The 25,287-nt window shown below is 37.6% G+C and overlaps 1 protein-coding gene across 4 annotated transcripts in view; it reads left to right on the plus strand.

Moving 5' to 3' along the window:
- Positions 1 to 21,321, plus strand: part of TFCP2 (transcription factor CP2) — an 80,235-nt gene extending 58,914 nt beyond the window's left edge. For all 4 annotated transcript variants that reach the window (XM_056798223.1, XM_056798224.1, XM_056798221.1 and 1 more), the window contains 8 exons: positions 535 to 623; positions 3,156 to 3,204; positions 3,425 to 3,518; positions 12,501 to 12,591; positions 14,957 to 15,087; positions 15,909 to 16,051; positions 18,326 to 18,377; positions 19,322 to 21,321. In XM_056798223.1, coding sequence (XP_056654201.1) covers positions 535 to 623; positions 3,156 to 3,204; positions 3,425 to 3,518; positions 12,501 to 12,591; positions 14,957 to 15,087; positions 15,909 to 16,051; positions 18,326 to 18,377; positions 19,322 to 19,359 — 687 coding nt within the window. In that variant the 3' untranslated portion in view covers positions 19,360 to 21,321. The remainder of the gene's footprint in view (positions 1 to 534; positions 624 to 3,155; positions 3,205 to 3,424; positions 3,519 to 12,500; positions 12,592 to 14,956; positions 15,088 to 15,908; positions 16,052 to 18,325; positions 18,378 to 19,321) is intronic.
- Positions 21,322 to 25,287: the final 3,966 nt, after the last annotated feature.

Raw genomic sequence — 25,287 nt, forward strand, 5'->3', positions numbered from 1 at the left:
GTTCTTTTACCTTCCATCTTAGAATAAATACTGCATGTTAGTTCCAAGACAGAAGAGCAGTAAGGGCTAGGCAATGGGGGTTCAGCGACTTGCCCAGGGTCACACAGGTAGGAAGTGTCTAAGGAGGCCAGATTTAAACCTAGAACCTCCTGTCACTAGGTCTGGTTCTTAATTCACTGAGCCACATAGTTGCCCCACCTCAGACTATTCTTTTTAAGGAAAGACCATTTGAATAATATAGAGAGAATTTGAGGCAGAACATCTGCTTGTCAATGCATTTATTTTTTTCCATGCAGTTAAAAAGTGGTATAGGATTCTTGTATTTACCTTAATCACATGGTGGTATAGGCAGTGGTCCTGGGAGAAGTTCTCATGCTTAAGTAGACTTCTGAAAAGAGAAAATTTATGAGTTTTGACTTTAGAACCAATATGTGTTTCTTGTGCATCTCTGGGGAAATCATCTTGCATTTCAGAAGAATATTAAGAGTGAGTCTACTAAATCTATTTTATGTCTGAGTTGTGCTTTGTTTTTAGTGCTCTCCATGGCCTGAGATCACATATGTCAATAATTCCCCATCACCTGGCTTTAACAGTTCCCATAGCAGTTTTTCAATTGGAGAAGGGTAAGTCTGAGAAATGAAAATGGCTTGGTTTTTAACTTGAATATATTCCCTTATGACCTTTCCTGAAGCAGTGTGTTCATTTCTAGACTAATAATAACAGTTAACATTAATGTAGTGCTTTATTGTTTATAAAGCACTTTCCTCATAACAACACTAAGAACTAGGTAGTGCATACAAGTATTTTTGCCTCTTTTTAAAGAAAAGGAAATTATAGGGTAAGGGACTTAACCAAGGTCACATAGCTAGAAAGTTGGTGTTGAACCTCCTTTTCCCCTCTCTCTCATCATACCACTTCTGTTCCCTGTTTTGGTAACAATCATGTGATCATTGTGTTTGGACAAGCACTGTACAAGATTTGAGGACATTTCCATAGCTCTTGCAACCTTTTTACTTATGAAAATAGCATTTGTGGTCAATTTTCAATTCCATGGGGTGCTCATTACGCTGTACAGATAGATTTATGCATTTTTTTCTCCAGCATCTTACTACCTGTTCTTTAACTGCCTGTTTAGTATTCATATGAGAGGAAAGTTACTCACTAGTCCTTTTTGCCATTTGTTAACACTTCTTACTGGTGTTTTGAAGAGAGAAGGTTAAACCCAAGAGAGCTTGATGGAAAGAAAAGAGCCCTAGATTTAGAATTAGAACATCTGGCTTTAAGGCCTGCTTCTGCGGCTCATTAAATTTGTACACTTGGGCAGGGCACTTAATTACTTAGAGCCTATTTTCCTGGTATACAACAAGGATAAGTAATACTTACCTGACCTACCTCACAGAGCTTGTTATGAGTCTCTTATTAGATAATGAATGACAAGTGCTCTTAATTTAAAATGCAAACTATTGCTATTGTTATTTCATTTAACTCCTGAATCTCATTTCCAGAGGTAATTGAAAGTTGGCACAGAAGCCAAAAAAAAGTAGTGATATTATAGGATCAGTGATTTAGAACTGGAAGGGACTTTAAAAGTCATTTAGACCAACCCCTTCATTTTACAGATGAGGAAACTGAGACCCTGAGAGGGGAGTGCACCCTGGCTAGATCGGACAGGACTGGAGAGGAAAAACCAAGTCAGGACATGAGGGGGAAGCCCAAGTGAGAGAGATCTGTCTGAAGAGAGTTCTTAGCATTTAAAACTGGACACTACTAGGCTTTTCCCAAGGGCTTCATTCAGGTTTGAAATAGTGGGGGAAGTCTATTTACATACTGTTTGGTTTTATTTACTTAGGACTTTTTTCAATTTTGAGGAGGTTTATAAGATTAAGCATAATGCAAAAATAGGACAATTAAAGATAAAAATAGGAGCCAAATAAAGGTAGCAGAGTTAATAGACATTGCCAGCGATCTGGGGCAGTTTCTGATGTGGCTAACAAATTTGATTCTGGGTTTCCCAATGGCCAAAAAGAAGAAAACACATTTAGGCTACATTATCTGATAAAAGAAAACATAACCAACAATCTGTGGAGTCAAATTCAAGGGATTCTTTGTTCTTTTTTTTAAACTCTTACCTTCCATGTTGGTTCCAAAGCAAAAGACTGGTAGGGGCTAGTCGGCAGGGGTGGAAGGGTTGGGTTGGGGTGAGTTAAGTGAGTTGTCCATAGTTAACACAGTTAAGGAATTACCTGAGTTCTGATTTGAACCTAGGGCCTGGCTTTCAATGCACTGAACCACTTAGCTACCCGTCATGATAGTCTTCGTTTGTTTGTTGTTTTAAAAGAAAAACCCTTACATTCCGTCTTGGAATCAATGCTGTGTATTGGTAAGGGCTAGGCAATGGGGGTTAAGTGACTTGCCCAGGGTCACACAGCTGGGAAGTGTCTGAAGCCATATTTGACCTCCCATCTCTAGTCCTGGCTCTCAATCCACTGAACCACCCAGCTAACCCCCTGTAATGATAGTTCTAACGATTTTAATTTTATTTTGCTTTCTTATCCATTTTGTCTCTGACTCATTGCTTCTTTCCTCTATGATTCTGTTGATTTTAATCATTCACACACAAACTGCTGCAGGTCTCTGGGGATACCATGTGACAAGAGGGAAGGAGAAGGGAGGATAGGGCACCCCAAATCATAGAATAGAGAAATACTGACTCGAACTAGAGATAGAGGATAGGGACTGGCCCTGTGCTTTTGTTGGCTTAGTGAACTAACTCCCAGGTAAGGACATACCCTCAACCCATGCAGATCAGCACTTTCTCAACAACTTGTAGTCTCAGCTTCCTCAGCACTGAGATGTTCAGGGTCTTGCCTGAGTCAGCACAGCCACTTACAGGGCAGAGGCTAGCCTCCAATCCAGGTCTCACAGGCCCTCTAGCCACTCTACTTCTCTGATTTTAAATAGAGGGTGTTCCATGAGTCTTGGGGCAGTTTAAGCTTTAATAATGAAACTAAAATTTATAGTTGAAAACTGTTGTGATCTTAAGCAACATTGTTTAGAAAGGGGAGGAAACGAGGTGTTGGACATTCTGGCTTTCCTCCCTCTTCCTCCAACTGTCATGGGCTTACTAACTACTCTTATTTTAAATGTCTCTTTAGGAATGGCTCACCAAACCACCAGCCAGAACCGCCTCCTCCACTTACAGATGTGAGTGAATGCTAGCTCTTGGCTATGTTTAGAAGTACTTTGAGGGCTGTGATATTCAATAGATTTTTCAGACTCTGGCACACTAGTAAGAGTAATTTTGGGGGTACAAAGAATTTATTAACAGATTAGATGTGAATTGGTCATTGCCTCTGCTGTGTGCTCTCTGTAGTAGATTACTTTCTGTAGTTACAGAGTTACTGTTTTGTGCTCCTGTTTTCAGACTCTCCTGCCAACAACTACCCCTCAGGAAGCTCAACAGTGGCTACATCGCAACCGATTCTCCACCTTCTCACGACTTTTCACAAACTTCTCAGGTTAGGATTATCTTTTTTCCTTGACTTTCTGATATGGAAAACTACATTTTAGTGTCTTCTCAATTCTGACAAAAGACTTTCATGCATGTTCTCTGTATCATTTTTTTCCTCTCTTATGAAGCTAGCAGACCTTTTATCTTTTTTTTTCTTCAGTAATGTTTCATTTTTTCCAAATTGCCAACAATTTTGGCGTTCATTTTCTAACATTCTGAATTCCACCTTCCTCTCTCCCCTCCCCTCTTCCTAAGACAGTAAGCAATTTTATATTGGTTATACATGTGCTATCATTGAAAACATATTTCCATATTCATGTTGTGGAAGAAGGCTTTTTTTTAAAAGGCTGTGAAGAATGATCAGCTTTGGTCTATATTAAGATTCCTTCGGCTCTTTTTCATCATGAGTCCTTTGAGATTATTTTAGATCATTGTTTTGCTGATAATATCCAAGTCATTCACAATTCTTCATTGTACTGTATCACTGTTACTGTGTACAATATTCTCCTGGTTGTCATTTCCTGTAGTATAGTAGCATTCCATTACAATCATATACCACAACTTGTTTGTCTATTTCCCATTGATAAGCATCCTCTCCATTTCCAGTTCTTTGCCACCACAAAAAGAGCCACTCTACATATATTTTTCTATTAATAGCTCAATCACCACACACACCCCAGGTGTCCCAATTTTCCCACATTCTCTCCCAACATATATCATCTTCCTTTTCTTTCATATTTCTCAGTCTGCTGTGTATGAGGTGGTACCTTAGAAATCTTTGATTTTGTATTTCTCTAATTAGTGATTTGGAACATTTTTTTTCATATGACTGTCAGTAGTTTTAATTTCTTCATCTGAAAACTTTGTTCATATCTTTTGACCATTTTTCAATTGGAGAATGACTTGTATTTTTATAAATTTTACTTCAGTTCTTTATGTATTTGAAAAATAAGACATTTATTAAAGAGACTTGCTATAAAAATTTTTCTCAATTTATCACCTTCATTTCCTAATGTACCCAACAAAGTATTATTTATGACAAAAGGATTTAAAAAAAAGGAAAAACATCATTTCTCAACTGATCATCACATGCAGCATTGTGTTTCCATATTTTCCCTCCTCTGTAAAGAAGAGAAGATTTAGTCTCATATCTCTTCCTCAAGGTCAAAATTGATCATTAAAATTATACATTTTCATTTTTCTTTCTATTTATGCTATTGTGTGTATTATTTTACTAGCTTTGTTTACTTTATTCTGTATCATTTCATTTGAAATTCTTGTGTTCTACATATCCATTTTTCCTTCTGGTAAAGTTTCATTACAATTATATTTCACAACTTACTCAGCAATCCCTTAATTGATAGGCAGTGTTTTATTTCCAGGTCTTTGTACTTTATACTGCTCTAAGTATTCTGTTACATATTGGACATATTTTCCCCTCTTTGACTTTTTGGGTATATACCTAAAAGTAAAATATCTGAATCAGTAAATGTGGACATTTTAGTAATTTTCTGCATAAATTCCAAATTATTTTTCAGGACAATTGAATTAATCACAGATCCAATAATAGTGTATAAGTATGTTTATCTTTTCATAAGCACATTTATTAAAAATAAAAATGGAATATAATAGTAATGACAGTGACACCAATTAAAATGATTTTTATCTAGAAGTTAAACAGATTTAAATTTATTACCATAAGAAGACTTCCAAAAGAGCCCAAAGAGTAATTAAAAAAATTTTTTTTTACTTATTTACAAAAGAGAAAGAGATGGTTGCCTAGGCCCCCACTGTTGTTAGGTGAGATCAGTAAAACTAAATGCAAGAAAATTCAGTCTAGGAGTTGGTTTTATTTCAAAAAATCAGCAAAATTGACAAATCATTGGTTAATATGATTTTATTTTAAAAAAGAGAGAGAAGAAAACCAAATCACTTAACATTAAAGATGAAAAGGGTGAAATACCACCACTGAAACTGAAACAATTAGTAGTTATTTTGCTTATATGAAAACAAATTTAACAGTGGAAGAGAAATGGAAGAATACTTACAAAAAATAAACTTCTAAGACTATCAGCAGGAAATAGAATATCTAGGTAAACCAATAAGCCACAGTTGAACTTCCTAAGAGAAAAGCATCAAGACAATATGGATTTACGAGTGAATTCTAACAAACATTTAAGGATTATCTAATTCCAATATTAAGTGAGTTATTTGCAATAATAGGTAAAAAAGTAGTTTTATGAAATTCTTTTACAAAAACAAATATGGTTCTGACACTTAAACCAAGAAGAGTGAAAACAGAGAAAGAAAACAAATCTCATTAATGAATATAGAAGCAAAAATCCTAAATAAAATAGTAGCTTGGAATCTATAGTAATATGTCACAAAGATAATACATTGTGACCAAATAAGATTCCTAGAGTACAGAGGAAGGTTTTAATATAAGGAAAACAATCAACATAATTAATAACAAGAACAAAAATAATAAAACCCATTTGATTCTATTAAGAGATGCAGAAGAAACCTTTGACAAAATATAACACTCATTCCTATTAAAAACACCAAGAAGCATAGGTATTAAATGGAGTTTTTCTTTAAATGATATGAAGCATTTACCTACAATCAGCAAATGTTATTTGTAATGGATAGACACTAGAAGCCTTCCCAATAAGATTAGGAATGAAACAAAGATTCCCATTATCATCAGTATTATTTAACTTTCTATTACAAATACTAGCAATAGCAATAAGAGAAAAAGAAATTGAAGGAATCAGTATGGGCAGAGAAGTAATAAAACTACCTCTGTTTGCAGACAATATGTGGAAAATCCTATAGATTCAACTAAAAGGTTAGACAAAACTATCAATAATTTTAGTGAAGTAGCATGAATAATCAGCCTTTTTACATATTGCCAACAGAGTCTTGTAAGAAGATCGACAGAGGTACTCCATTTAAAATAACCACACACAGAATAAAATGCCTGAGAGTATCTCTGCCAAAACAAACCCAGGAACTCTGTGAATATAATTAAAGAACACTTTTTACACAAATAGTCAGATAAAAATAATTGGAGAAATGGTAATGAACTGTATATGGATGGGCAGAGCCAGTATAATTAAAATTACAATCCTACCTAAACTAATCTAATTATTCAATACCATCCCAATCAAATTAGAAAAAAAATACTTTTATTGACTTAGAAAAAATAATGAAATTCATTTGAAAGAACAAAAGATCAAGAATATCAAAAGGATTAATTTAGAAAAAGTAAAAGGAGGGGTCTAGTAGTGCCAGATTTTAAATTGTATTAATAAATAGTAATTACCAAAATTATCTGCTGTCTAAGAAATTGAAAGGGAGATTAGTGGGAAAGAATAGACGTACGATAAAGAGTAGTAAAAGATTATAGTATCTTGTATTCAACAGAACCATAGACTCAGGTTATAGGATAAGAAATCACTGTTTCATAAAAATTGCTGAGATAACTAGAAAGTAGTTTTGTTAGAAATTAGGTATAGACCAATATCTTATACCATTCATAAGATCAAAATGAATACTTATCTAGACATAAAAGGAGATATCAGAAGTAAATTAGAAAAACAGGGAGCATATTATCTAGATGTCAGTTTTGTGGATAGGAGAAGAATTTGAGTCAACAAGAGATGGAGAATGCTGTGAAATATAAAATGGATTATTTTGAGTACATTAAATTGAAAAGGTTTTGTATAAACTAAACTGTTGACAAAATTAGAAGGAAAGCTGAAAATTTGGAGGAAAATAATATAGACAGCCTCTCAGACTTCATATCTAAAATATATGGGGAATGTTGTCAGATTTCTAATCCCCCAATTGATAAATGGCCAAAAGATATGAACAGAAAATTTCCAATTGAAGAAATCAGTCCTATATAGGCATATGAAAACATGCTCTAAACTAGTTAACTAAAAAATACAACAGTTCTACAAGCCAATTGAGCTTGTCCTTTGTTGATTATGAATAGGTAAATGAATTTGGGTATGATTGTCATTTTCACTGTTATCTTGGTCTCTCCATGAGGAATTAATGGTTTTGCAATTTTTTTAAAACTCTTACCTTCCATCTTAGAATCAATACTGTGTATTGGATCCAAGGCAAAAGAGTGGTAAGGGCTAGATAGACAATGAGGGTCAAGTGACTTGCTCAGGGTCACACAGCTAGGAAGTAGTGTCTGAGGCCAGAATTGAATCTAGGACCTCCTGTCTCTATGCGTGACTCTCAATCCACTGAGCCACCCAGCTGCCCCCTTGAGTCTCCTTTAATAACTCATAACTCATCCTTGCCTGTCCATCTTGGGTGACTCATCTGTTATTCCAATGGCAAAGAAAATCCCATCCATTAGAAGCAAAGTCCTTGCCCAATACAAAAGCACTCAGTTGTCAGGCTTTCCCCACATTGCAAGCATACTCAAGTTGTCATCCTGAACTCCTTTCTTATATAATTCCTTGATGACATCCTTTACTACTGCTCTTCTGAGTTTTTCATTGCATTATAAATTGTAGCCTGCTCATTCCAAAGATGGGAAGGTAAGGGTTTTTTTTAAAAGAGAGAAGAAAGAGAAACTCAAAAAGCAGTGTCCTTATAGATCTATTTGAGGTGTAAGGATTATTTGGGGATGGTATTAGTTGGTCTAGAAGGAGGCTACTATTTGTGAGCAGATGAGTGAGGAAAGGTAGAAGTCGTCTAGGTGGAGTGATTCCTACTATGCTCTCTCACTCTCTTCCTAGGCTGAGGTACAGAGGGTGTAACTCAGGAAAATGTGGTTCCCCTGTGGTAAGTGGGTGATGGGGAGTTGAAAGAAAGTCTTCCCTATAGGAAGATGGAAGGGGTACTCCCCAAATACTCGAGCATTAATCAGCCAGGAAGACAAGTCTCCCCCTTGTCCGCTGACTCAGCGGGGGACGAGTCCTGATCAGCACTTAGCAATGGCTGATCAGTAACTTCAGAGAGTAACTCCCTCAAAGCACCTTTGACTAAATCCCTTCTTAAAATCTGACTATGTTTGAATAGATTTAATAAATATAGGATATTTGGAATGGGGGATTGATTTGAGGGTAGCGGTGTCCCTAATTTCTAAGTCCCACCAAGGTCCTTCCTTCTATCTGCTCCAGAGCAAGATCAGAATTTCTCCTCACCTCCCAACCATTTTAAGCTAAATTAAATACTAAAGGGATCAAGGTAAGAGTAAGGACAAGTGCAGGAGGGATGAGAAAGGATCTGGCTCTCAGACCTAGAGTCCGAGGCCCTTCACAGGTTTGATGAGACCTGAATCTCTGTTCATGTTATCAGAGATATTGGGATGTAGTAACACTCTTCTGGAGAAGTCACAGGGCTATTCACTTCAATATACTTCAGAAGGCTCTTGACAAATCTCTACCAAAGTAAAACACTTCCTTTCACATTGAGATCCAATCTCAAAAAGCCTTGACTTCCTCTGGGAACTCTCCCAGGTCCCCGTTCTTTTCCCATATTCCTCTGCTACCAACGGTCTTCATCTGTCAATCATGTCCTCTTCCAACAGTACATTTACATGCTGCTCTGACAGAGGTTTGAGTCTTTTCACAGCCTTCAATACTGATCATTCTAATTATTTGTCACTTTTGTCAGCTTGCTAGGTGCAAAGTGAACCCTCAAAGTTATTTAGCATTTTTCTTGTTATTTTTGGTTTGGAGTTTCTCTCTCTCTCTCTCTCTCTCTCTCTCTCTCTCTCTCTCTCTCTCTCTCTCTCTCTCTCTCTCTCTCTCTCTCTCTCTCTCTCTCTCTCTCTCCCCCTCTCCCCTTCTCCCCCTCTCTGTCTCTCTCTCTGTCTCTCACAATTATACTAAAAAATTTGGGAAAGAAAACATAAGTCATTAATAACCGTAGCTATTCTACAGAATACTTTTTCTATTTTTCTTTAAGAAAATTTCTTTTCAACCAGCAAAAATTTTCCTTCCTTCTCCCAACATCAATTCAGAATGAAAGAAAAACACACTCTTATTACAAACATATATACTCTAACAAAACAAATTTCCATATTGACCATGTATAAAAAAATCTGTTTACACATCTGTACATGGATGCATACACGTGCATATGTATATTTGTGTATATGTATTTTGTCATTTACCTTTCCATCAGAAGCTATGTAACATGTTTCATCATTAGACCTCTGGAATGGTGGTTGGTCATTATGCTGATGAGAGTTTCTAAAGTCATTCAGTGTATATAAATTGTTCTCCTACTTTGGTTTATTTACTCTATTAGTTCATATACGTCCTCTCAGGTTTCTGTGTAACTACCCATCATCATTTATTTCTTACTATACAATAGGATTCCATCACATTCATGTAACATAATTTGTTCATCCATTCTTTAGTTGATAAACTCCTTATTAGATTCCTGTCTTTGCTACCTGAAAAAGAACTATAAATATTTTTGTACATCCTTCATTTGTCTTATGTAAAACTAATTCCTCCTTTAATATTCCCTTCCATTCCTTCTTCTCTCTTGTTCCTTTTCCCACCTTTTAAATGAAATGTATTCCTTTAGCCAACCGTATGTGTGTATTTTCCCCCTCCTTTGACCAGTTTAGATGAAAGTAAAAGTTCAAGTGTCAGCAGTTCTCCCTTCTTCTTTATATGGATGTTTACTATCACAGCCTGATGATGTGAGACATTTTTCTCTAAATGTTCTTCTACCCTGCCCAGTGCCTTCCTCATTGCTTTTCTTTCTGTTAAGATTATCAAGACATCTTGATCAATGATACATGTAAAACCCAATTGCTCACTGGCTACTGGGGGGGGGGGGGGGGAACGAACATAAATTATGTAACCATGGGAAAATATTTTAAATTAAATAAATAAATAAAAATTTAAGGGAGGATTATCAAGACATCACAGTCATTCTGAGGCTTTGTCTCTAATTACATTTCTTCTCTGATATCTGATAAAGATATAGTTCAGAGAAGACTGAGCTGCCATCTTTTCATTTCAGAATGTCAGCAATATTTTTTTTAAGCCTTTATCTTCTGTCTTAGAGCAATTTCTAAGACAGAAGAGCAATATAGGCAAAGTAAATTGAGTTAAGTGAGTTGCTCAGGGATACACAGCTAGGAAGTGTATTGAGTTCAGATTTGAACCCAGGTCTTCTTGACTAGGCCTGATTCTCTATCCACAGTGCTATCAAGCTGCCCCTACAATATATCTTTGTTTAGTTCATTAATGTTTTTAATATTTTATATTTCTTATAATTTTTGTTTTTGAACTTATGTGTAATCCTGATTGTGGCTCCTTAGTGCTTAAATTCTTTCATTCTGACAGGTTACGGTGTTTTTTCTTTGACATTTTCTTCTAGTGTTTAAAGTCTTGATTTTATTTTAATATTTCTGATTGCCTCATGTTGGCTTCTATCTGGTCTTTCCTAATTTTGAGAGAGGTGTTGTTTGGGCAACATTTTATATCAAGCTATTAGTTCCCTTTCCAGTTTTTTCTTCCCTGACTCATTTATTTTCTAGTTTTTATTCCTTTAGTGCTTTCATTTCATTTATAAAACCATTATGAACTCTTTTTAACTCTGCTTTATTGCTTTCAGGAATTTTAGTTGAATATGTTCCCAAGCTGCATTTTCCTTAGAGATTTTTCTAATGAATATTTTTTCTTCTAATTTTTGTTATTTCATTTTTATTTTCAAGTACAAATTCTCTCCCTCATCCCCTCCTCCATCCATTAATACAGTGAGAAGTACAAGATCCATTATATGCATAAATTCATGCAAAACATATTTCAGCATTAGCCATGTCTGGGGAGGTGAGAAGGCAAGAAGCACAATGAAGGGAGGGAAATGTGCTTTAGTTTTCCCTCTGAGTCCATCAGTTTTCTATCTGGAGGTGGATAGCATTTTTCATCATGAGACCTTTGGGGTTGTGGTGGATCAGTTTATTCATCATAGTTGCTACTTCTTTCACAGTTGATCATTGTTCTGCTTCTGCTCTCTTTTCTTGAATTTTCTGAAGTTATCCTCTTCATTATTTCTTATAGAACGCTATTTTATCAGAATCATACCACAACTTGTTCATCCATGCCCTAATTGATGGGCATCAGTTCCCAGTTCTTTGTCAACAGAAAAAGGGCTGCTATATTTTTTTACAGATAGACCTTTTTCTTTTGATCTTCTAAGACAAAGTAATAATAATATATCAGAGCTATAAATCATTCTCTTCTGAGTTTTTGTCTTGAGTATCTCTGTCACCATAATAGTTGTTTTATAGTAGGGTTCTTTATTTGTTTGCTCATTCTTCCAGCCTTCTTCCTGGTTTTAGTATTGTTAGGGCTAGGCCGGTCCTGGTTGCTGCCTTCTTGGGGCATTGAATTTTGTTATTCTGGTATCTTGGGGCTCAGTCAGGCTTAAGAATCACTCTCAGCACTCTTGAAGTGGTCTGATGCAGGGAGTGACAGATGACTGCCCTTGGTTCAAACATCCTCAGCCATGTGAGTACCTCCGGGGGGGGGGGGGGGGGGGGCACAGAGCTACAGGCTCCACTTTGGCCTGAGATTCTTGCCTGGGTTAATTTTCTACAGACTTCAGCCCTACTGTGGACCTGGGGCTGCTTCTTATCTCGTTCCCAGTTCAGGCCCCAGGCCCTTCATATACTTTGACTTTTTATGCTGACTGGGCAAGAAAAATTCCTCACTGTGACTTTTTTTTTTCATCTCCCCATCAGTTTTAGGGTTTTTCCTAGTGAAATTCCTGGTGAATTTCCTAGATCTATTTCAAGGAGTTTTATGGGGGAGGTTAGTGCACTTTTCCTATTGTTCTACCATTTTCCAGAGTACTTTAAAGAAAAGAATGTGAATGTCTTCTATTCAGTGCTATTTTTTATTCGATTCATAAGTCCATGTTGGTATCTATTATAGCATTAATTAATATAGAAACTCTTTTGCTTTGTTTCCCATGTTTATATTTTGTTTATTAGGTGCAGATTTATTGAAGTTAACCAGAGATGATGTCATCCAAATTTGTGGACCTGCTGATGGAATCCGACTCTTTAATGCCTTAAAAGGGCGGTATGTAATTAGTTTTAGCATGAATTTGAGTGTCATACTTTGGTTTGTTTTGGAATTTGAGGTCCAGGGTATTTCGAGGGATACTTATCTGCCCTATCAAAAAATTTTCATTTTCATTTATGGCCCAGTGGAATCACTATCATATTTTATTGTCAAAAGATTTGGGGGGATAAGAGATTTTATTGAAATTCAAGATGGGATGAAATGGAGTAGAGGTGCCATGATCAATATTAAAAATACTTATTGTGTACTAGGTATTATGTAGAGAAACATTATATACATGACTAGCATGAGTGCTTTTTAGGATATTTGAATTTGTGAAGAATTTCATGGAAGGCGTAGGATTTTAAAGAGTATATTATGTTATAAAGGCACAGTGTGCCTTAGGGGAGAAAGCACCAGCCTCAGAGCTAGTAAGACTGAGGCTCAAGTTTTCTGACCCCCTACTGGCTGTGCAACCCTGGGCAGGGCACCAAATCTCCTAGGGTTCTAGCCTGTTAGATTTAAAATAGTTTTGAGTGTTAAATAGTTGTAGATAAGAGAGTGGGAGCCATAAACTGATAATTAAAATGTTTGGGAGCAAGGGAAATATATATATATATCAATTATGACCACTGAAATATGTTTTCTACTGTGTCTTGGTTTTATAAAAATATAAGATGGTCGCCAGGGAATATATTCCCAATTTATGAACATGCCCAAGCCAACAGGGTTTTATAGAGAAATTTAATTTATAATACACTGATTAATCAATAGAAAAAGAGAGAAAGTAAGAAAGGAATAATTATGAATAAATCAGTCAGTTGGTTTTATCACTTACCCTAGATCTCTCTAGGTAAGGCTTCTCATGCCAATCTCAGGCTCCACCTTCAAGAGAGCCTCCTTTCAAGAAATGTTTCCAGAGAATTCTCCTCCTTCAGAGCCAGCCTTCTCTCCTGGTCCTCCAACAGAGCAACCTCCTCAATCCTCCTTCAGAGCCACCTCGCTCAAAGCAAAACCTCTCAACCTCTCTCAGTCCTCAGCCCCTCTGTCTTTAAGGAAACCATCTAAGTTCCCTCCCCTCAGTTCTCCCATCTACCAATCACTTTCCATGTCTTCCCTGTGCCAATGGTGGCTCTAGCTTAACCCAGGACCGCCCAGAGGTCTGCCCCTTTGCACATGTCTTTTGAAGGTCATATTCTCAAATAATTAAATCTTGATCCTTGCTGCAGCCCTTCCTAAATCCTTTTACTCTGAGTAGGGTGGAGTGTAGTTTCAAGACCTGGTTCTGTCATTCCAAGTATCTCTATTGTATCAATTCTAAAATCAATCATGACTCAAAGAACTTCCTGTTCTATGCTTAAGCATAGGTCAAAGCCCTTTCCATTGTTCAGCAAAAGGTTTCTGTCCTAAAGTAGTCAAAAGTAGGGAGGAGAAGGATCCTCCCATGCCTAGGGTTTCACATTCCAATAGAGTTCTTACTATCAGTAGGAAATTTTTTCCAAGTATGAAATTTTCCAATGGTGAGATTTCCAACATTCATAAATCATAAATTTTAAGGTTTACAAGCCAGAGTTGTCCAGCTTGCAATGTAACTCCCAACTGCGGGAATCCAACTGAAATGCAATTGGGAAGTGTTTAATAAAATAGATCAATATAAAGTGCAACAATTAATGTTAACATGTGGTTTTCTAAGCCAGTGTGCAGCAGACAGGGATCCACTGCACCACTTTAGGCAACTTTCTAAGACTATTTTTTTAAAAAGGTGTCAAAATGCATTGGCAAGCCGTTTTCTCTATCAGTAAACATCTATTGTTTATTGCCTTCTCCTCTGCCAGATCACAGGTCTTATCTTTTAAAAGGTGATACAGTGTGGTATTTTGAGGAAAGAAATGGGGCTTAATGCATTATTTATAAGAAATCTAGTGTTGTCACACTAATAAGTAATGGAATGTATTTATCGAAGAAAAATAAGTTGAATTGTGGTATAAATGGTGGCCCAATCCATGCATTCTGCTGAGGGTCTTAGCACTGCTCCATAGTATATTGAGTCAGATGTCGTATTTTGAGTCCCTTTTGCCTATATACTATTATATAGGCAGACTAAGCTCATCAAACAAAGTATATGTTATTTTCTTCTTTTTTTAACCCTTACCTTTTGTCTTAGTATCAATTCTAAGACAGAATTTCAGTAAGGACTGGGGTGGGGTGTAAGTGACTGGTATCTTGAAGTCAAATTTGAACCCAGGTCCTGTCAACTCCAGGCCTGATTTTTTAATTCACTGTGCCACTACCTAGGTGCCCCTGTTGTTATTTTTAAAGTTAACACTCCATAAAAGTTGCTTGCTTTGAGAACTTTACAGCTTACAAGATGTTTTTTTCTTAGGATGGTGAGACCCAGGCTGACAATTTATGTTTGCCAAGAATCCTTGCAAGTGAGGGAGCAGCAGCAGCAGCAACAACAGCAGCAGCAGCAGCAGAAACAGGAGAATGGAGACTCAAATGGTGCTTTCTTTGGTAGGTCATTCAGAAGACAAGGTGGATTTAGAGAGATTAAAAGGGTTGATGAGAAGTGACTAAGCAACGGATGTGAGAATTTATAGAAAAAGATGTCTGTGGTTAGAGAATTAATTTCTGGGATCATATATAAATTCCTATGTTTGCTCTTTTAAATCAATACTAAGTATTGGTTCCAAGGGAAAAGTGGTAAGGAAAATAAGGGTTAAATGGCTTACCCAGGATCACACAGCTAGGAAGTGTCTGAGGCTACATATGGACGGACCCAGGACCTCCAGTTTCTAGTCCTGGCTCTATCCACTGAGGCTCCTAGCTGCACGTGCTGCGTGCCCCCCCCCCCCCCCCCCAATACTTTTAAATCTCATTCACATTAATTCTTTTCATGCACTCAATGGTCCTATCAAATGTCTCTCATGCATGACACTGCAGTTCCTTTCTCCCTGCTTTTTCACTAATTGCCCCTCATGCCTAGAGGAGATTCCCATCTTTATTTCTACTTTTTAGAATCTATAGTTTGCTTCAAAACTTAGTTCAAGTACCACCTTTTCCAGTGAAGCATTTGCCTAACACCTTCCCCAAAATGACCATATATCTATTTTATAGCTGTCTTAGGTTTGCCAAATATGCATGTGTTTTACCCACTAGAATGTAAGCTCCTGGAGAATAGAGACTGCCATTTTTGTCTTTGTAATCTTAGCGCTTAGTACATTATCTGGCATGTCATAGGAGGTCAATAAGTAATTATTGATTGATTATTTGTGTGGGAATATCCTTGCATTGGGAACATTCTAGTTCTGACTGCCAATTTCTTCTCTTTGCAGTGTACCATGCCATCTATCTGGAAGAACTGACTGCTGTTGAGCTGACAGAGAAAATCGCTCAGCTTTTCAGTATTTCCCCTCGTCAGATCAGTCAGATCTACAAACAGGGGCCAACAGGGATCCATGTACTCATCAGTGATGAGGTAAATTCTGAATAGAGTTCTGTCATCAAGCAATTGAATATTCCAGAAAGCATCCTCTAATGCAGTACCAGTCAAATATACTAGGGACCATTCTGTATGTTGAGCTTCTTTTTTCTGCTTAAAACTAAAATGTCTTCTTCAAGCACCCTTGAAATATGTAAGCAAAAAGAGCAGGTAGTTCTGAAAGGTTCTGAAGCCTAGCCATTTAAAGAACATGAATTCAGCAGGATAGCCTTCCGATTCAAGACTTGCTTTGCCCAAGGCAGAGGAATTAAAGATCTTCCTATCATAGTAGAATATCTCTATGCAAATGGCTCCCAAATCCCTGCCTTCCTTCCAGATTGGGTTTAAAAATTCCACATTGTGCAGGAGATCTTTCTCAGGACCCTCTACTAATATTTCTTCCATCTACTCTGTATGTATGTTATATGTACATGGTCATTAACTTATTTTCTCCCCCCGTTGGAATATCCCTAGCACAGTGTCTGGCCCACAGTAAACAAGTAATGTCTAGTCTCTGCCATCTGAATTCCAGTGCTGCCCATTGGGCATCTCAAATGCATGTCCCAAAGGCAATTCCTTTCACCCTGCCAATACCACCATCCTTCCAGTGAGCCAAGTTTGTAATAATCTCAGTGTCATCCTAAACTTCTATCTCCACAACATCTCTGGCAAACACCTGCTTCTCTCCACTCACAGCCACCTCCTCATCTCTCACCTGGATGTCAGCAATAGCCTCCTTTTATGATGTTCTGTCTCAAGCCTCTCTCCGTTCCATCCACTGACCATCTACACTGAGGCCACAGTGCTCCTCCTGTAACTCGGGGCTGACTGTGTCACCACCCCCTCATAACTCAGCGGCTCTCTAGGAGAGCCTAAAACTCCCAGGATAAACTCCTCTGTTTGACCCGAGGCCCCTTTCTGCCTCTCCAGCCTTCTCACACCCTCCTCCTCCTCCTCCTCCTCCTCTGACTCTTGGTTCTCTCCACATTTGGCACCTAGGACGTGCCTCAGGGGCCATCTGTCAATGCCTCCAGCACTTGCTTTCTCCTATGCCTGCAATGCTTTCCTCACTACATCATGGTCTTAGCTGGCTTCCTGCCAGACTTAGCTCAAGTGCCCCCTTCAGGAAGCCTGACCTGGTGTGCCTCCTCTCCTCAAATTATCCTGAATTCATCCTGTATAGATAATGTATCCACTCACATGTGTACCTGTTTTCTCCTCAATTAGAACAGAAGCTCCTTGAGGGCCAGGGCTCTCTGACTTGTCTCTTTGTATATGCTGCTCAACATAGTGCCTTATGTTGGAAGATTTATTTTTTATTTGTTTGTTGATGGTTTCTAACCCTAAGCTAAAGTATTTAGTACCCAATTTTCTCCATCCTTTATCCATTGAGAAAACAAGAAATACAATACTTATTAGGTATATGAAGTCATGCAAACATATTTATGCTTTAGTTTGGCACCCCCTTCCCCCCCAAAAAAAAAGTAATGGGAAAAATATATTCTTCAGCTTAAACTCTGAACTCTTATAAGTTCTCTATTTAGTGGTATAGAGTCATCCCTTGCTATATTGCAGTTTACTTATCACAGCCTCACTATATTTTGATTTTTATTTTTTATATGAATATATGTATATACATATATATATAATTCTGTATCGCCGAGTTACACTTATCCTGGCACACTATTGGCTGATGGAACGAAAGGCCACCAACCACAGCATTGTGTTCTGTATCCTGGGCGCTGACTGGCTCAGTGACTGTTGGTTAATACAAATGTGGAAAAGATTTATAGGAGAGTGGGAAGGGTTTATAAAGCCTTAAAATATATATGGATAATAAAATAGTCTTTCACAGTTCATCATTACAATATTGCTGTTATGTGTACAATGTTTTCTTGATTCTGTTCCCTTCTCTCAGCATCATTTCATGTAGGTCTTTTTAGGATTCTCTGAAACTATCCCCTTCATTATTTCTTATAGCACAGTAATAGTCCATCCAAATTATGTACCACTTTTTATTTAAGCATTCCTCAACTGATGGACATCTCTTCATTTTCCAAATCTCTGCCACCACAAAAAGAACTAAAAATAATTTCTATGTATGAATCCTTTTCCCTTTTATTTGATCTCTTTGGGATACAGATCTAGTAGTGGTTTTATTGGGTCAAAGGGTATGTACAATGTGATGATAGGCCTTTACGTAAAGTTCCAAAATGTTCTTCAGAATGGTTGTTTTTTTTTTTTTTCACTTAATCTTGTTGCTTCTTTTAGATGATTCAGAACTTCCAGGAAGAAGCTTGTTTTGTTCTGGACACAATGAAAGGTAATAGAATAATAAAAATACTATCCTTTTCATTTGGTCTGATCTGTGATTTCATCTGTGGTATTCTGATGAAAGAAACACCTTCAGTCAAAATAGATCCACAACTTCTGCCACTTAAAGTCTTTAAAAGTTGTCGGGGGGTGGGGGGCAGCTGGGTAGCTCAGGGAGGTCCTGTATTCAAATTTGACCTCAGACACTTCCCAACTGTGTGACCCTGGGCAAGTCACTTAATCCCCATTGCCTAGCCCTTACCACTTTTCTGCCTTGGCACCAATACACAGTATTGATTCCAAGATGGAAGGTAAGGGTTTAAAAAAAAAAAAAGGGTCTCGGGGGCAGCTGGGTAGCTCAGTGAATTGAGAGCTAGCCCTAGAGATGGGAGGTCCTAGGTTCAAATCTGGCCTCAGACACTTCCCAGCTGTGTGACCCTGGGCAAGTCACTTGACCCCCATTGCCTGCCCTTACCACTCTTCTGCCTTGGAGCCAATACACAGTATTGACTCCAAGACGGAAGGTAAGGGTTTAAAAAAAAAAGGGTCTCTAAGGAACTAAGAAATTAAGTGACTGGCCCAAAATCATCCTAGCCACTATGCCATGATGTCATATTCCTTTAAGTTATTTAGGGCTTTTTTCATACTTTTAGAGGAAAGAGAAGGTACTATTAATACTTAGTATATTGGTGAGGAAACACGCTCTCTGAGAGGTATTATTTACTCCAAGTTGTCTCATGGCATTATCAAAGTTTGTTAGCTCCCCTCTAACTACTTAGTGGCAGTCATCTTGTCTCCAGTAGTTCATGATACCTTTTTACTGCTTTTCTGGTATAAGTGCACTGATCTGTATAGTAGCTACAAAATCTCTTTTTCTCGTAGGAGAACCTGCCTTACTTCTCCCCATTCTTACTGTATTTTGGAGGTGACATGATCTTTCTGCTTCTTTTTCAGCTGAAACCAATGATAGCTACCACATCATATTGAAATAGAAGGGGAACATTCCACGCTGGGTATCTGCTGCTTCCTTCACCTCTTGGAGACTCCCCATCTTACAGAGGGATGTGGATAGAGATTTGGAAAGCTGCAGGAGCCTGACGTGGAGGTGGGGTGGTGCTACACTCTAGAGGTGGAATCCCAGCCCTCCTAGCACACACAGATTTCTGTCTGGCATGCAGTTTTGCAGCTATTTCTTAGTTACAATTTCTGGACTGTGTTGTTGTTGAATATTGATAGAAACTTGTCACATCATTTAGGTTTATGTAGGGCATAATGATGATGGGAATTGTGTGTTTAATTGAAAGACGTTAAATTTTGTGATAATCTGGAGCCATGTAATTTTTTTTCTAATATATAAATAAAAATAAATCTATGTTCTTTAGACCATCCACCAACCAATTCCCCCCATAATAGTCCTGCAATCTCTGCTTTTGCTGGAGTGTATTTGTTTCTGGAAAGCAGAATGATGGAAACTTTGGATTTTTTCCCATGTACTGTATCCCTTTACCATTAGATACTTTTGCTACCATAGGGTGATCCTGCAGTGCTGTGGTGGTATGCAAGTTTCCACAGAGGACTGAGGAAACAGCTGCCAAAAGTGGCCATTACATGAGTAGGGTCAGAGATGGGAAAAACAAAATAGAAGTGCTCGCTCTCTCCTTTTTTTTCTTTTTTTTTTCTTTTGGCAATATTACACAATGATGTTGGCAAGATTTGAGCACTGACTGGACTTCCCAAAGTTAATTTTTCTCAATGAAGTTCTCAGATTGTTCTTTTGATGTATTGGGCTTTTTTCTCTTTACCCTGTGTCTATGCTTATGTAGTGTTTTTGATTGGGTACTTTTTAAGAAAGTTTCCCATGTCAGTAGAAGGAACCCTAAACTAGAAGTCAAGACCTGGGTTCTAATCCTTAGCTTTGCTATGATCTTGGGCAGCTTAATCCTTTTGTGCTTCTCTTTCCTCATCTATAAATAAGAGATGGTAAATAATGTAATCTCCAAGATCTTTTTTAGTTCTGAAATCCAGAATTCTCTATCCTGTTTGTATTCACACCCTTCCCATATGTTTTTGTTCTACTTAAAAAATGCTTGTGTCTGTGACTGGGTATTCCTTTCTTGTTTTACATGTAGATTGTCAAGATTTCCCTTTACAGATTGAATTAGGGCTGAAGAAGACAATGTTCAAAGACTCTGTATTGTATGGGTTTGGATTTTTTTTTTTTAAGCACTTGGATAAAGCTTAATTGGTTTTTATACAAAAGAAACTTTTGTCCATTAAAGTTATCCTGCAATGTAGTCTAATTCCTTTTGGTTCAAGACAAATTGAAAATCTTTAAGGTAGAAGATTAAAATGATTTCTTGGTAACTTCTGTAAGACTTTTACTAAAGCAGCCTGATATATTAGACTGACATGCCTTTAAGAGGATGTCAGTCAGATGTCCCATTTTCTGTGGATGGTCACAGGACATGGACTCAAGTTTGTCATAGCTAGAGGTTCCCTAGTATTGGCCTCACTTCTTCCTGTGCCCTCTCATGATATCTTTGTCTAGATTACATTGATTGTCATAGTTTTTTGAAGTATTCAGAGTCTAAGAGTGCACATGCATCCGTGTCTCCTAAGGTGAGGCCTTCATATTTACTAATAGGCTGTCTTTATTGCCAAGAAAATTTATCAAGCCTCTTTTGTGTCAATCAGAAAAAGACAGGCATAATGATGAAACCTATCAGTGCTTGAATTGAGATTTAAAAGAAAATAAATAGTTGTTTCACTGCAATTGAAGAAATAAAGATGTATGATAGCTGTCTGGCTCTACCCCTACCTCTTCTAACCCCCCAAAAGAAATGGAGTCTCAGTTTGCTTGACTTAAGCACTGCCTATAGCAGTACTTTGAAAAATGAATAAGCTAATTCCAGAAGAATATCTGTACCATGCAGAATAAAGACTTTTGAATCCTTGCCAGAGTTCTGATTCAAAGTTCTGGGGTAGAAAAAAATGATTGTTTGATGTACCAAAGCCAAATACAAAATAATGAGAGAGGCTTTTTACAACCCATACACCAAGCCCATCTCAATACTTTCCAAGTTCATGGCGTGACTCATTTTGACGGTTGAATTTGAGATGGAGTTGGTCACGGAGAGGTAGAGCTGATATGGTGATAGCAGACCAAATGAAAAATGAAGGGTCTTGGGCAAGGACTATGAGAAGTTTGGGGTAAAAATGGGAAGTAGGTGATACCCATTGGCACCTTAGCCAGAGGAATGGGCAGAATCATAGTGCTTTCTGTAGTAGTGGGGAAGGTGGTGGGCAGGAGGTAAAGGAGGATTTAGGTCTTGGTATCACATAGTTTTAGATTGATGTGACAAATGAAGGCCAGTGTTCCACAGACTCCTTTCCTTGGACCTCATGATTACTTTAACACAGTTTGAATGTGGAAAGAGGTACAGCAGTACCTCTCTTTCAAAGTCTAAAATTACATCACTTGGGAAGAGCTGAATTTTTCATTTTCACATTTAAAGGATCCTAAATTACTCCTTCCTTGCCTTTACTTTCCCCTTCTAGCTAGAATTAACAGTTCCAGGTGGGGGGTGTTTGGTTTGTGACTGGAAAGTGGGTTTTGTTTTATTCTTTGTTTTTGGCCATGGTTCTTCTCTAGGAATGTTATCATTGCTATTGCCCAAACAAGACTTCTATTGATAACACTAGAACTTGAGCAAATGCCCCACCCAGCTTTGCTGGAATTTATGCAGAATTTATGCCCTAATTCTTGTAGAATAAAAACACTTATTTTGCTGCTTCTCCTTTTGGCAATTGATATATTTCCTGAATTCTTCAGTAATACCTTTACAAAAAGGTTTATTTTTATCATAGTAATGTAAATAAAGTTTGGTTTCCTAACTCACACTCCAGAGATTAAATGAGGAAGGACCTAGAATATTCTGAGATTGCTATATAGAAAGGTAAGCAATTGCAGGAAGGGGTTCTTAAGGAAAAGGGGAAATGGCTCCAACATCCACTGAATCATTTCTCTTTTTTTCCCCTCCTTTTTATTTTCATGGTTTTATTTCTTATTTTTACGGCTCACCTTGAAATTTCTTCCCTTTCTTCCTCATTCTTTTTCTTTTCCCCATCTTACCGTTAAACTTCAAAATTGCCTGATTATTTGTGTAAGACGTCTGCCATATCACTTTCTCATTTTCAAAGCCCCAAAACTTTTGTGTTCATTTTTTTCTTCTGACAATGAATATAGGTTTTTAGGAGATTTATTTGGTAGTTGGGGAGAGGGAGATGGGTCTATGATTCCATTCATTCTAGTAGGGAAAGTTGGTCCACTCATTCAGATCAGTCCCTAGCTCTATAATTTTACAGCCTTACATAATTGCCTAGGAGCACTGAATTAAATTACTTGACCCTTCTAAGTATGTGTCAGAGGCAGTATTTGAACCCAAAACTTTCTGACTCAGCAGCTCTTTGTCTAGTGGGTTACAGATGCTTCTCCCACAAAGATTATATTACTTGAGTTACAAATATATTTAGTTTGTATAATTTCACCAAAATTTGTTATTTAATAAATAAATCTGATTTTATTTTTTGTAAATCTGCACTTTAGTTGGCTTAGAGTAAGGGTTCCAGTCATTTTGTGTCTAAGACCCTTTTAGCAGTCTGGTAAAGCCTCTATAGATACCTTCTCAATAAATGTAGTTTGTTTTTACTTTATGCCCTGCCCTAGTAGAATTGTAAGACAGATGGGCAAGGGCTGAGCAAACAAGGTTAAATGACTTCCCCAAGGTCACACAGCTAGGAAGTGTCTGAGGCCAGATTTGAACCTCATCTCCTGACTCTTAACCTGGAACTCTGCCCACTGGGCCACCTGCCTGCCCCTCAGTAATGTTTTTAAATCCAAAAAAGACATAAGATTGCAAGTTATACTGAAATGCAGCTATCAAAATATTTTTTAAAAGCAAGTTTTATAGATTTGGGGTTCATTCTTGGCTTAGAATAAGATATTCCAGCTTCATGTTAATCATTGTTAATTTCCCCTATTTTCCCCAGGAACTGACTTCTGATTTTTTATTTAAGAACCTAATTTTTTTTTCCCTCGAGGTTTTCCATATAATAATCCTTACCTTCCATCTTCAATGGTGTGTATTGGCTCCAAGGCAGAAGAGTAGTAAGGGCTAGGCAATAGGAGTTAAGTGACTTGTCCAAAGTCACACTGCTAGGAAGTATCTGAGGTCACATTTGAACCCAGGACCTCCCATCTCTAGGCCTGGCTCTCAGTCTGCTGAGCCACTCAGCTGCCCCCTGTCTCCTTTTTTAAATTTGTGGGAATATAAATTCCTTTTTCCTAAATTGTTTCATTTCATTCATTCATTCAACATTTACTGAGTCTCTGACCCACTGACTTAACTTTAAGGATTCTTGGGCCTTGCCAGCTGTCCCTCTTCTACAATTTTTAGAATTTCTGGGCCTTCAACTATTTTGTTATTGCCTCCTTCAATTAGAGAAAGAGCTCCCCCAGAATAAGGGCTTTCTCACTTTCAATTTTTGTACCTTGGCCCTTAAGGCACAGTGCTTGATACTAAGTGCTTAATAAGTGTTTTGTCATTCATTCATTCATATGCAAAGCACTATTAGGTTCTCTGCAAAAACAAAGATGAATAAACTCTTTCATATTATTTAGAAGTTCAGAGTTTAGTATTGTGACAGTAGGGAAAAGGCTAACCCTAAAATAGAACTTTCAAGTGCCTGAGAAGTACACACAAAGGGTAGTCGGAGTTTGTAGAAGGAATCAAAGAAGGCTTTCTGGAAGATGGGGCATTAATAGAATTTCAGCATAGGAAGCTGGTTATTGGGAGGAGAAGGAACATTGAATCCAATGTGATGTGAACAAATTGTATTTAGACAGTAGAAAATACATTTCAAATAAATGATATGGAAAAGTAACTAGTGAGGGATAAAATAGTCTCCTTTTCTTGTGGTAGGTCCCGAGTGCCAACCTAAGGCATTTGGACTTCAATACTACTAACAACAATAGTTAACATTTATATTGTGAAATTTTTTATACAGCACCTTCCATGTGCCAAGCATGATACTAAGCTCTTTACAATTATTTTATAATAGGCATTAGAGAATTGTTGATGATAATTGAGCAAGGAAGGGGTGACATTCTATATACAAAATTGGATTAGAGAAGAGCCAAGTCTAATATCAAGGAGATGCACTAAAGGTTATTACAGTAGTCCAGGTAAGAGTTATTGAAGGCCTAAACTAGACTGACTCTGGAAAGGAGGTCATGGATGCAAGAGATACTGCTCAAACTGGGCAGCTGATTTGGTATGAGCTAAAAAAGGAAAAGTTTAAGATGACTGGTGTTCCAAATTCAGATTGGTTCCACTAAATTACTGAAGTGAAGGGTTGAAAATGGCAGCAGTCATGTTCATAGCATATACTTAAAACCCTGTTTTATTAGTAAATGCAACAAAAATAATCACTGATGCCCACCCCACCCCCCATTATTCAGAACATAACAATCTTCAAATATTTGATCAAAGAAGAACATTTTACCTTTTTGGTCATTTCCTTTTCATAAGACTGTGATAGTGGAGACTTAAATGAAGTGGAAATGACAGGGACCTTGGGGGACAGTGATTGCCATCTTGGCACTTGCGGTAACTAGGGATGGAAGTGCTGGTCACTGTCTGGCATTTACTTTAGGCGAGCTGATTTCAAAGAGTCGGAGCTGGGATAGGTAGGAATTCCATGGCATGTAGTGATACTCCAAAAGAGGGCTGGGAAATACTCCAGAACAGAATTCTGGCAGTGGGTGCACATGAGTCTGATCAAGGGGAAGTGTCCAGAGAGACTGGTATGGGTACAAAGGGCACTATCGATGAATTTGGGAAGTTTTAAGAGATGAAAGC

This window comes from Monodelphis domestica, chromosome 5 (genome assembly GCF_027887165.1).
Source record: "Monodelphis domestica isolate mMonDom1 chromosome 5, mMonDom1.pri, whole genome shotgun sequence".
NCBI classification, from domain to species: domain Eukaryota; kingdom Metazoa; phylum Chordata; class Mammalia; order Didelphimorphia; family Didelphidae; genus Monodelphis; species Monodelphis domestica.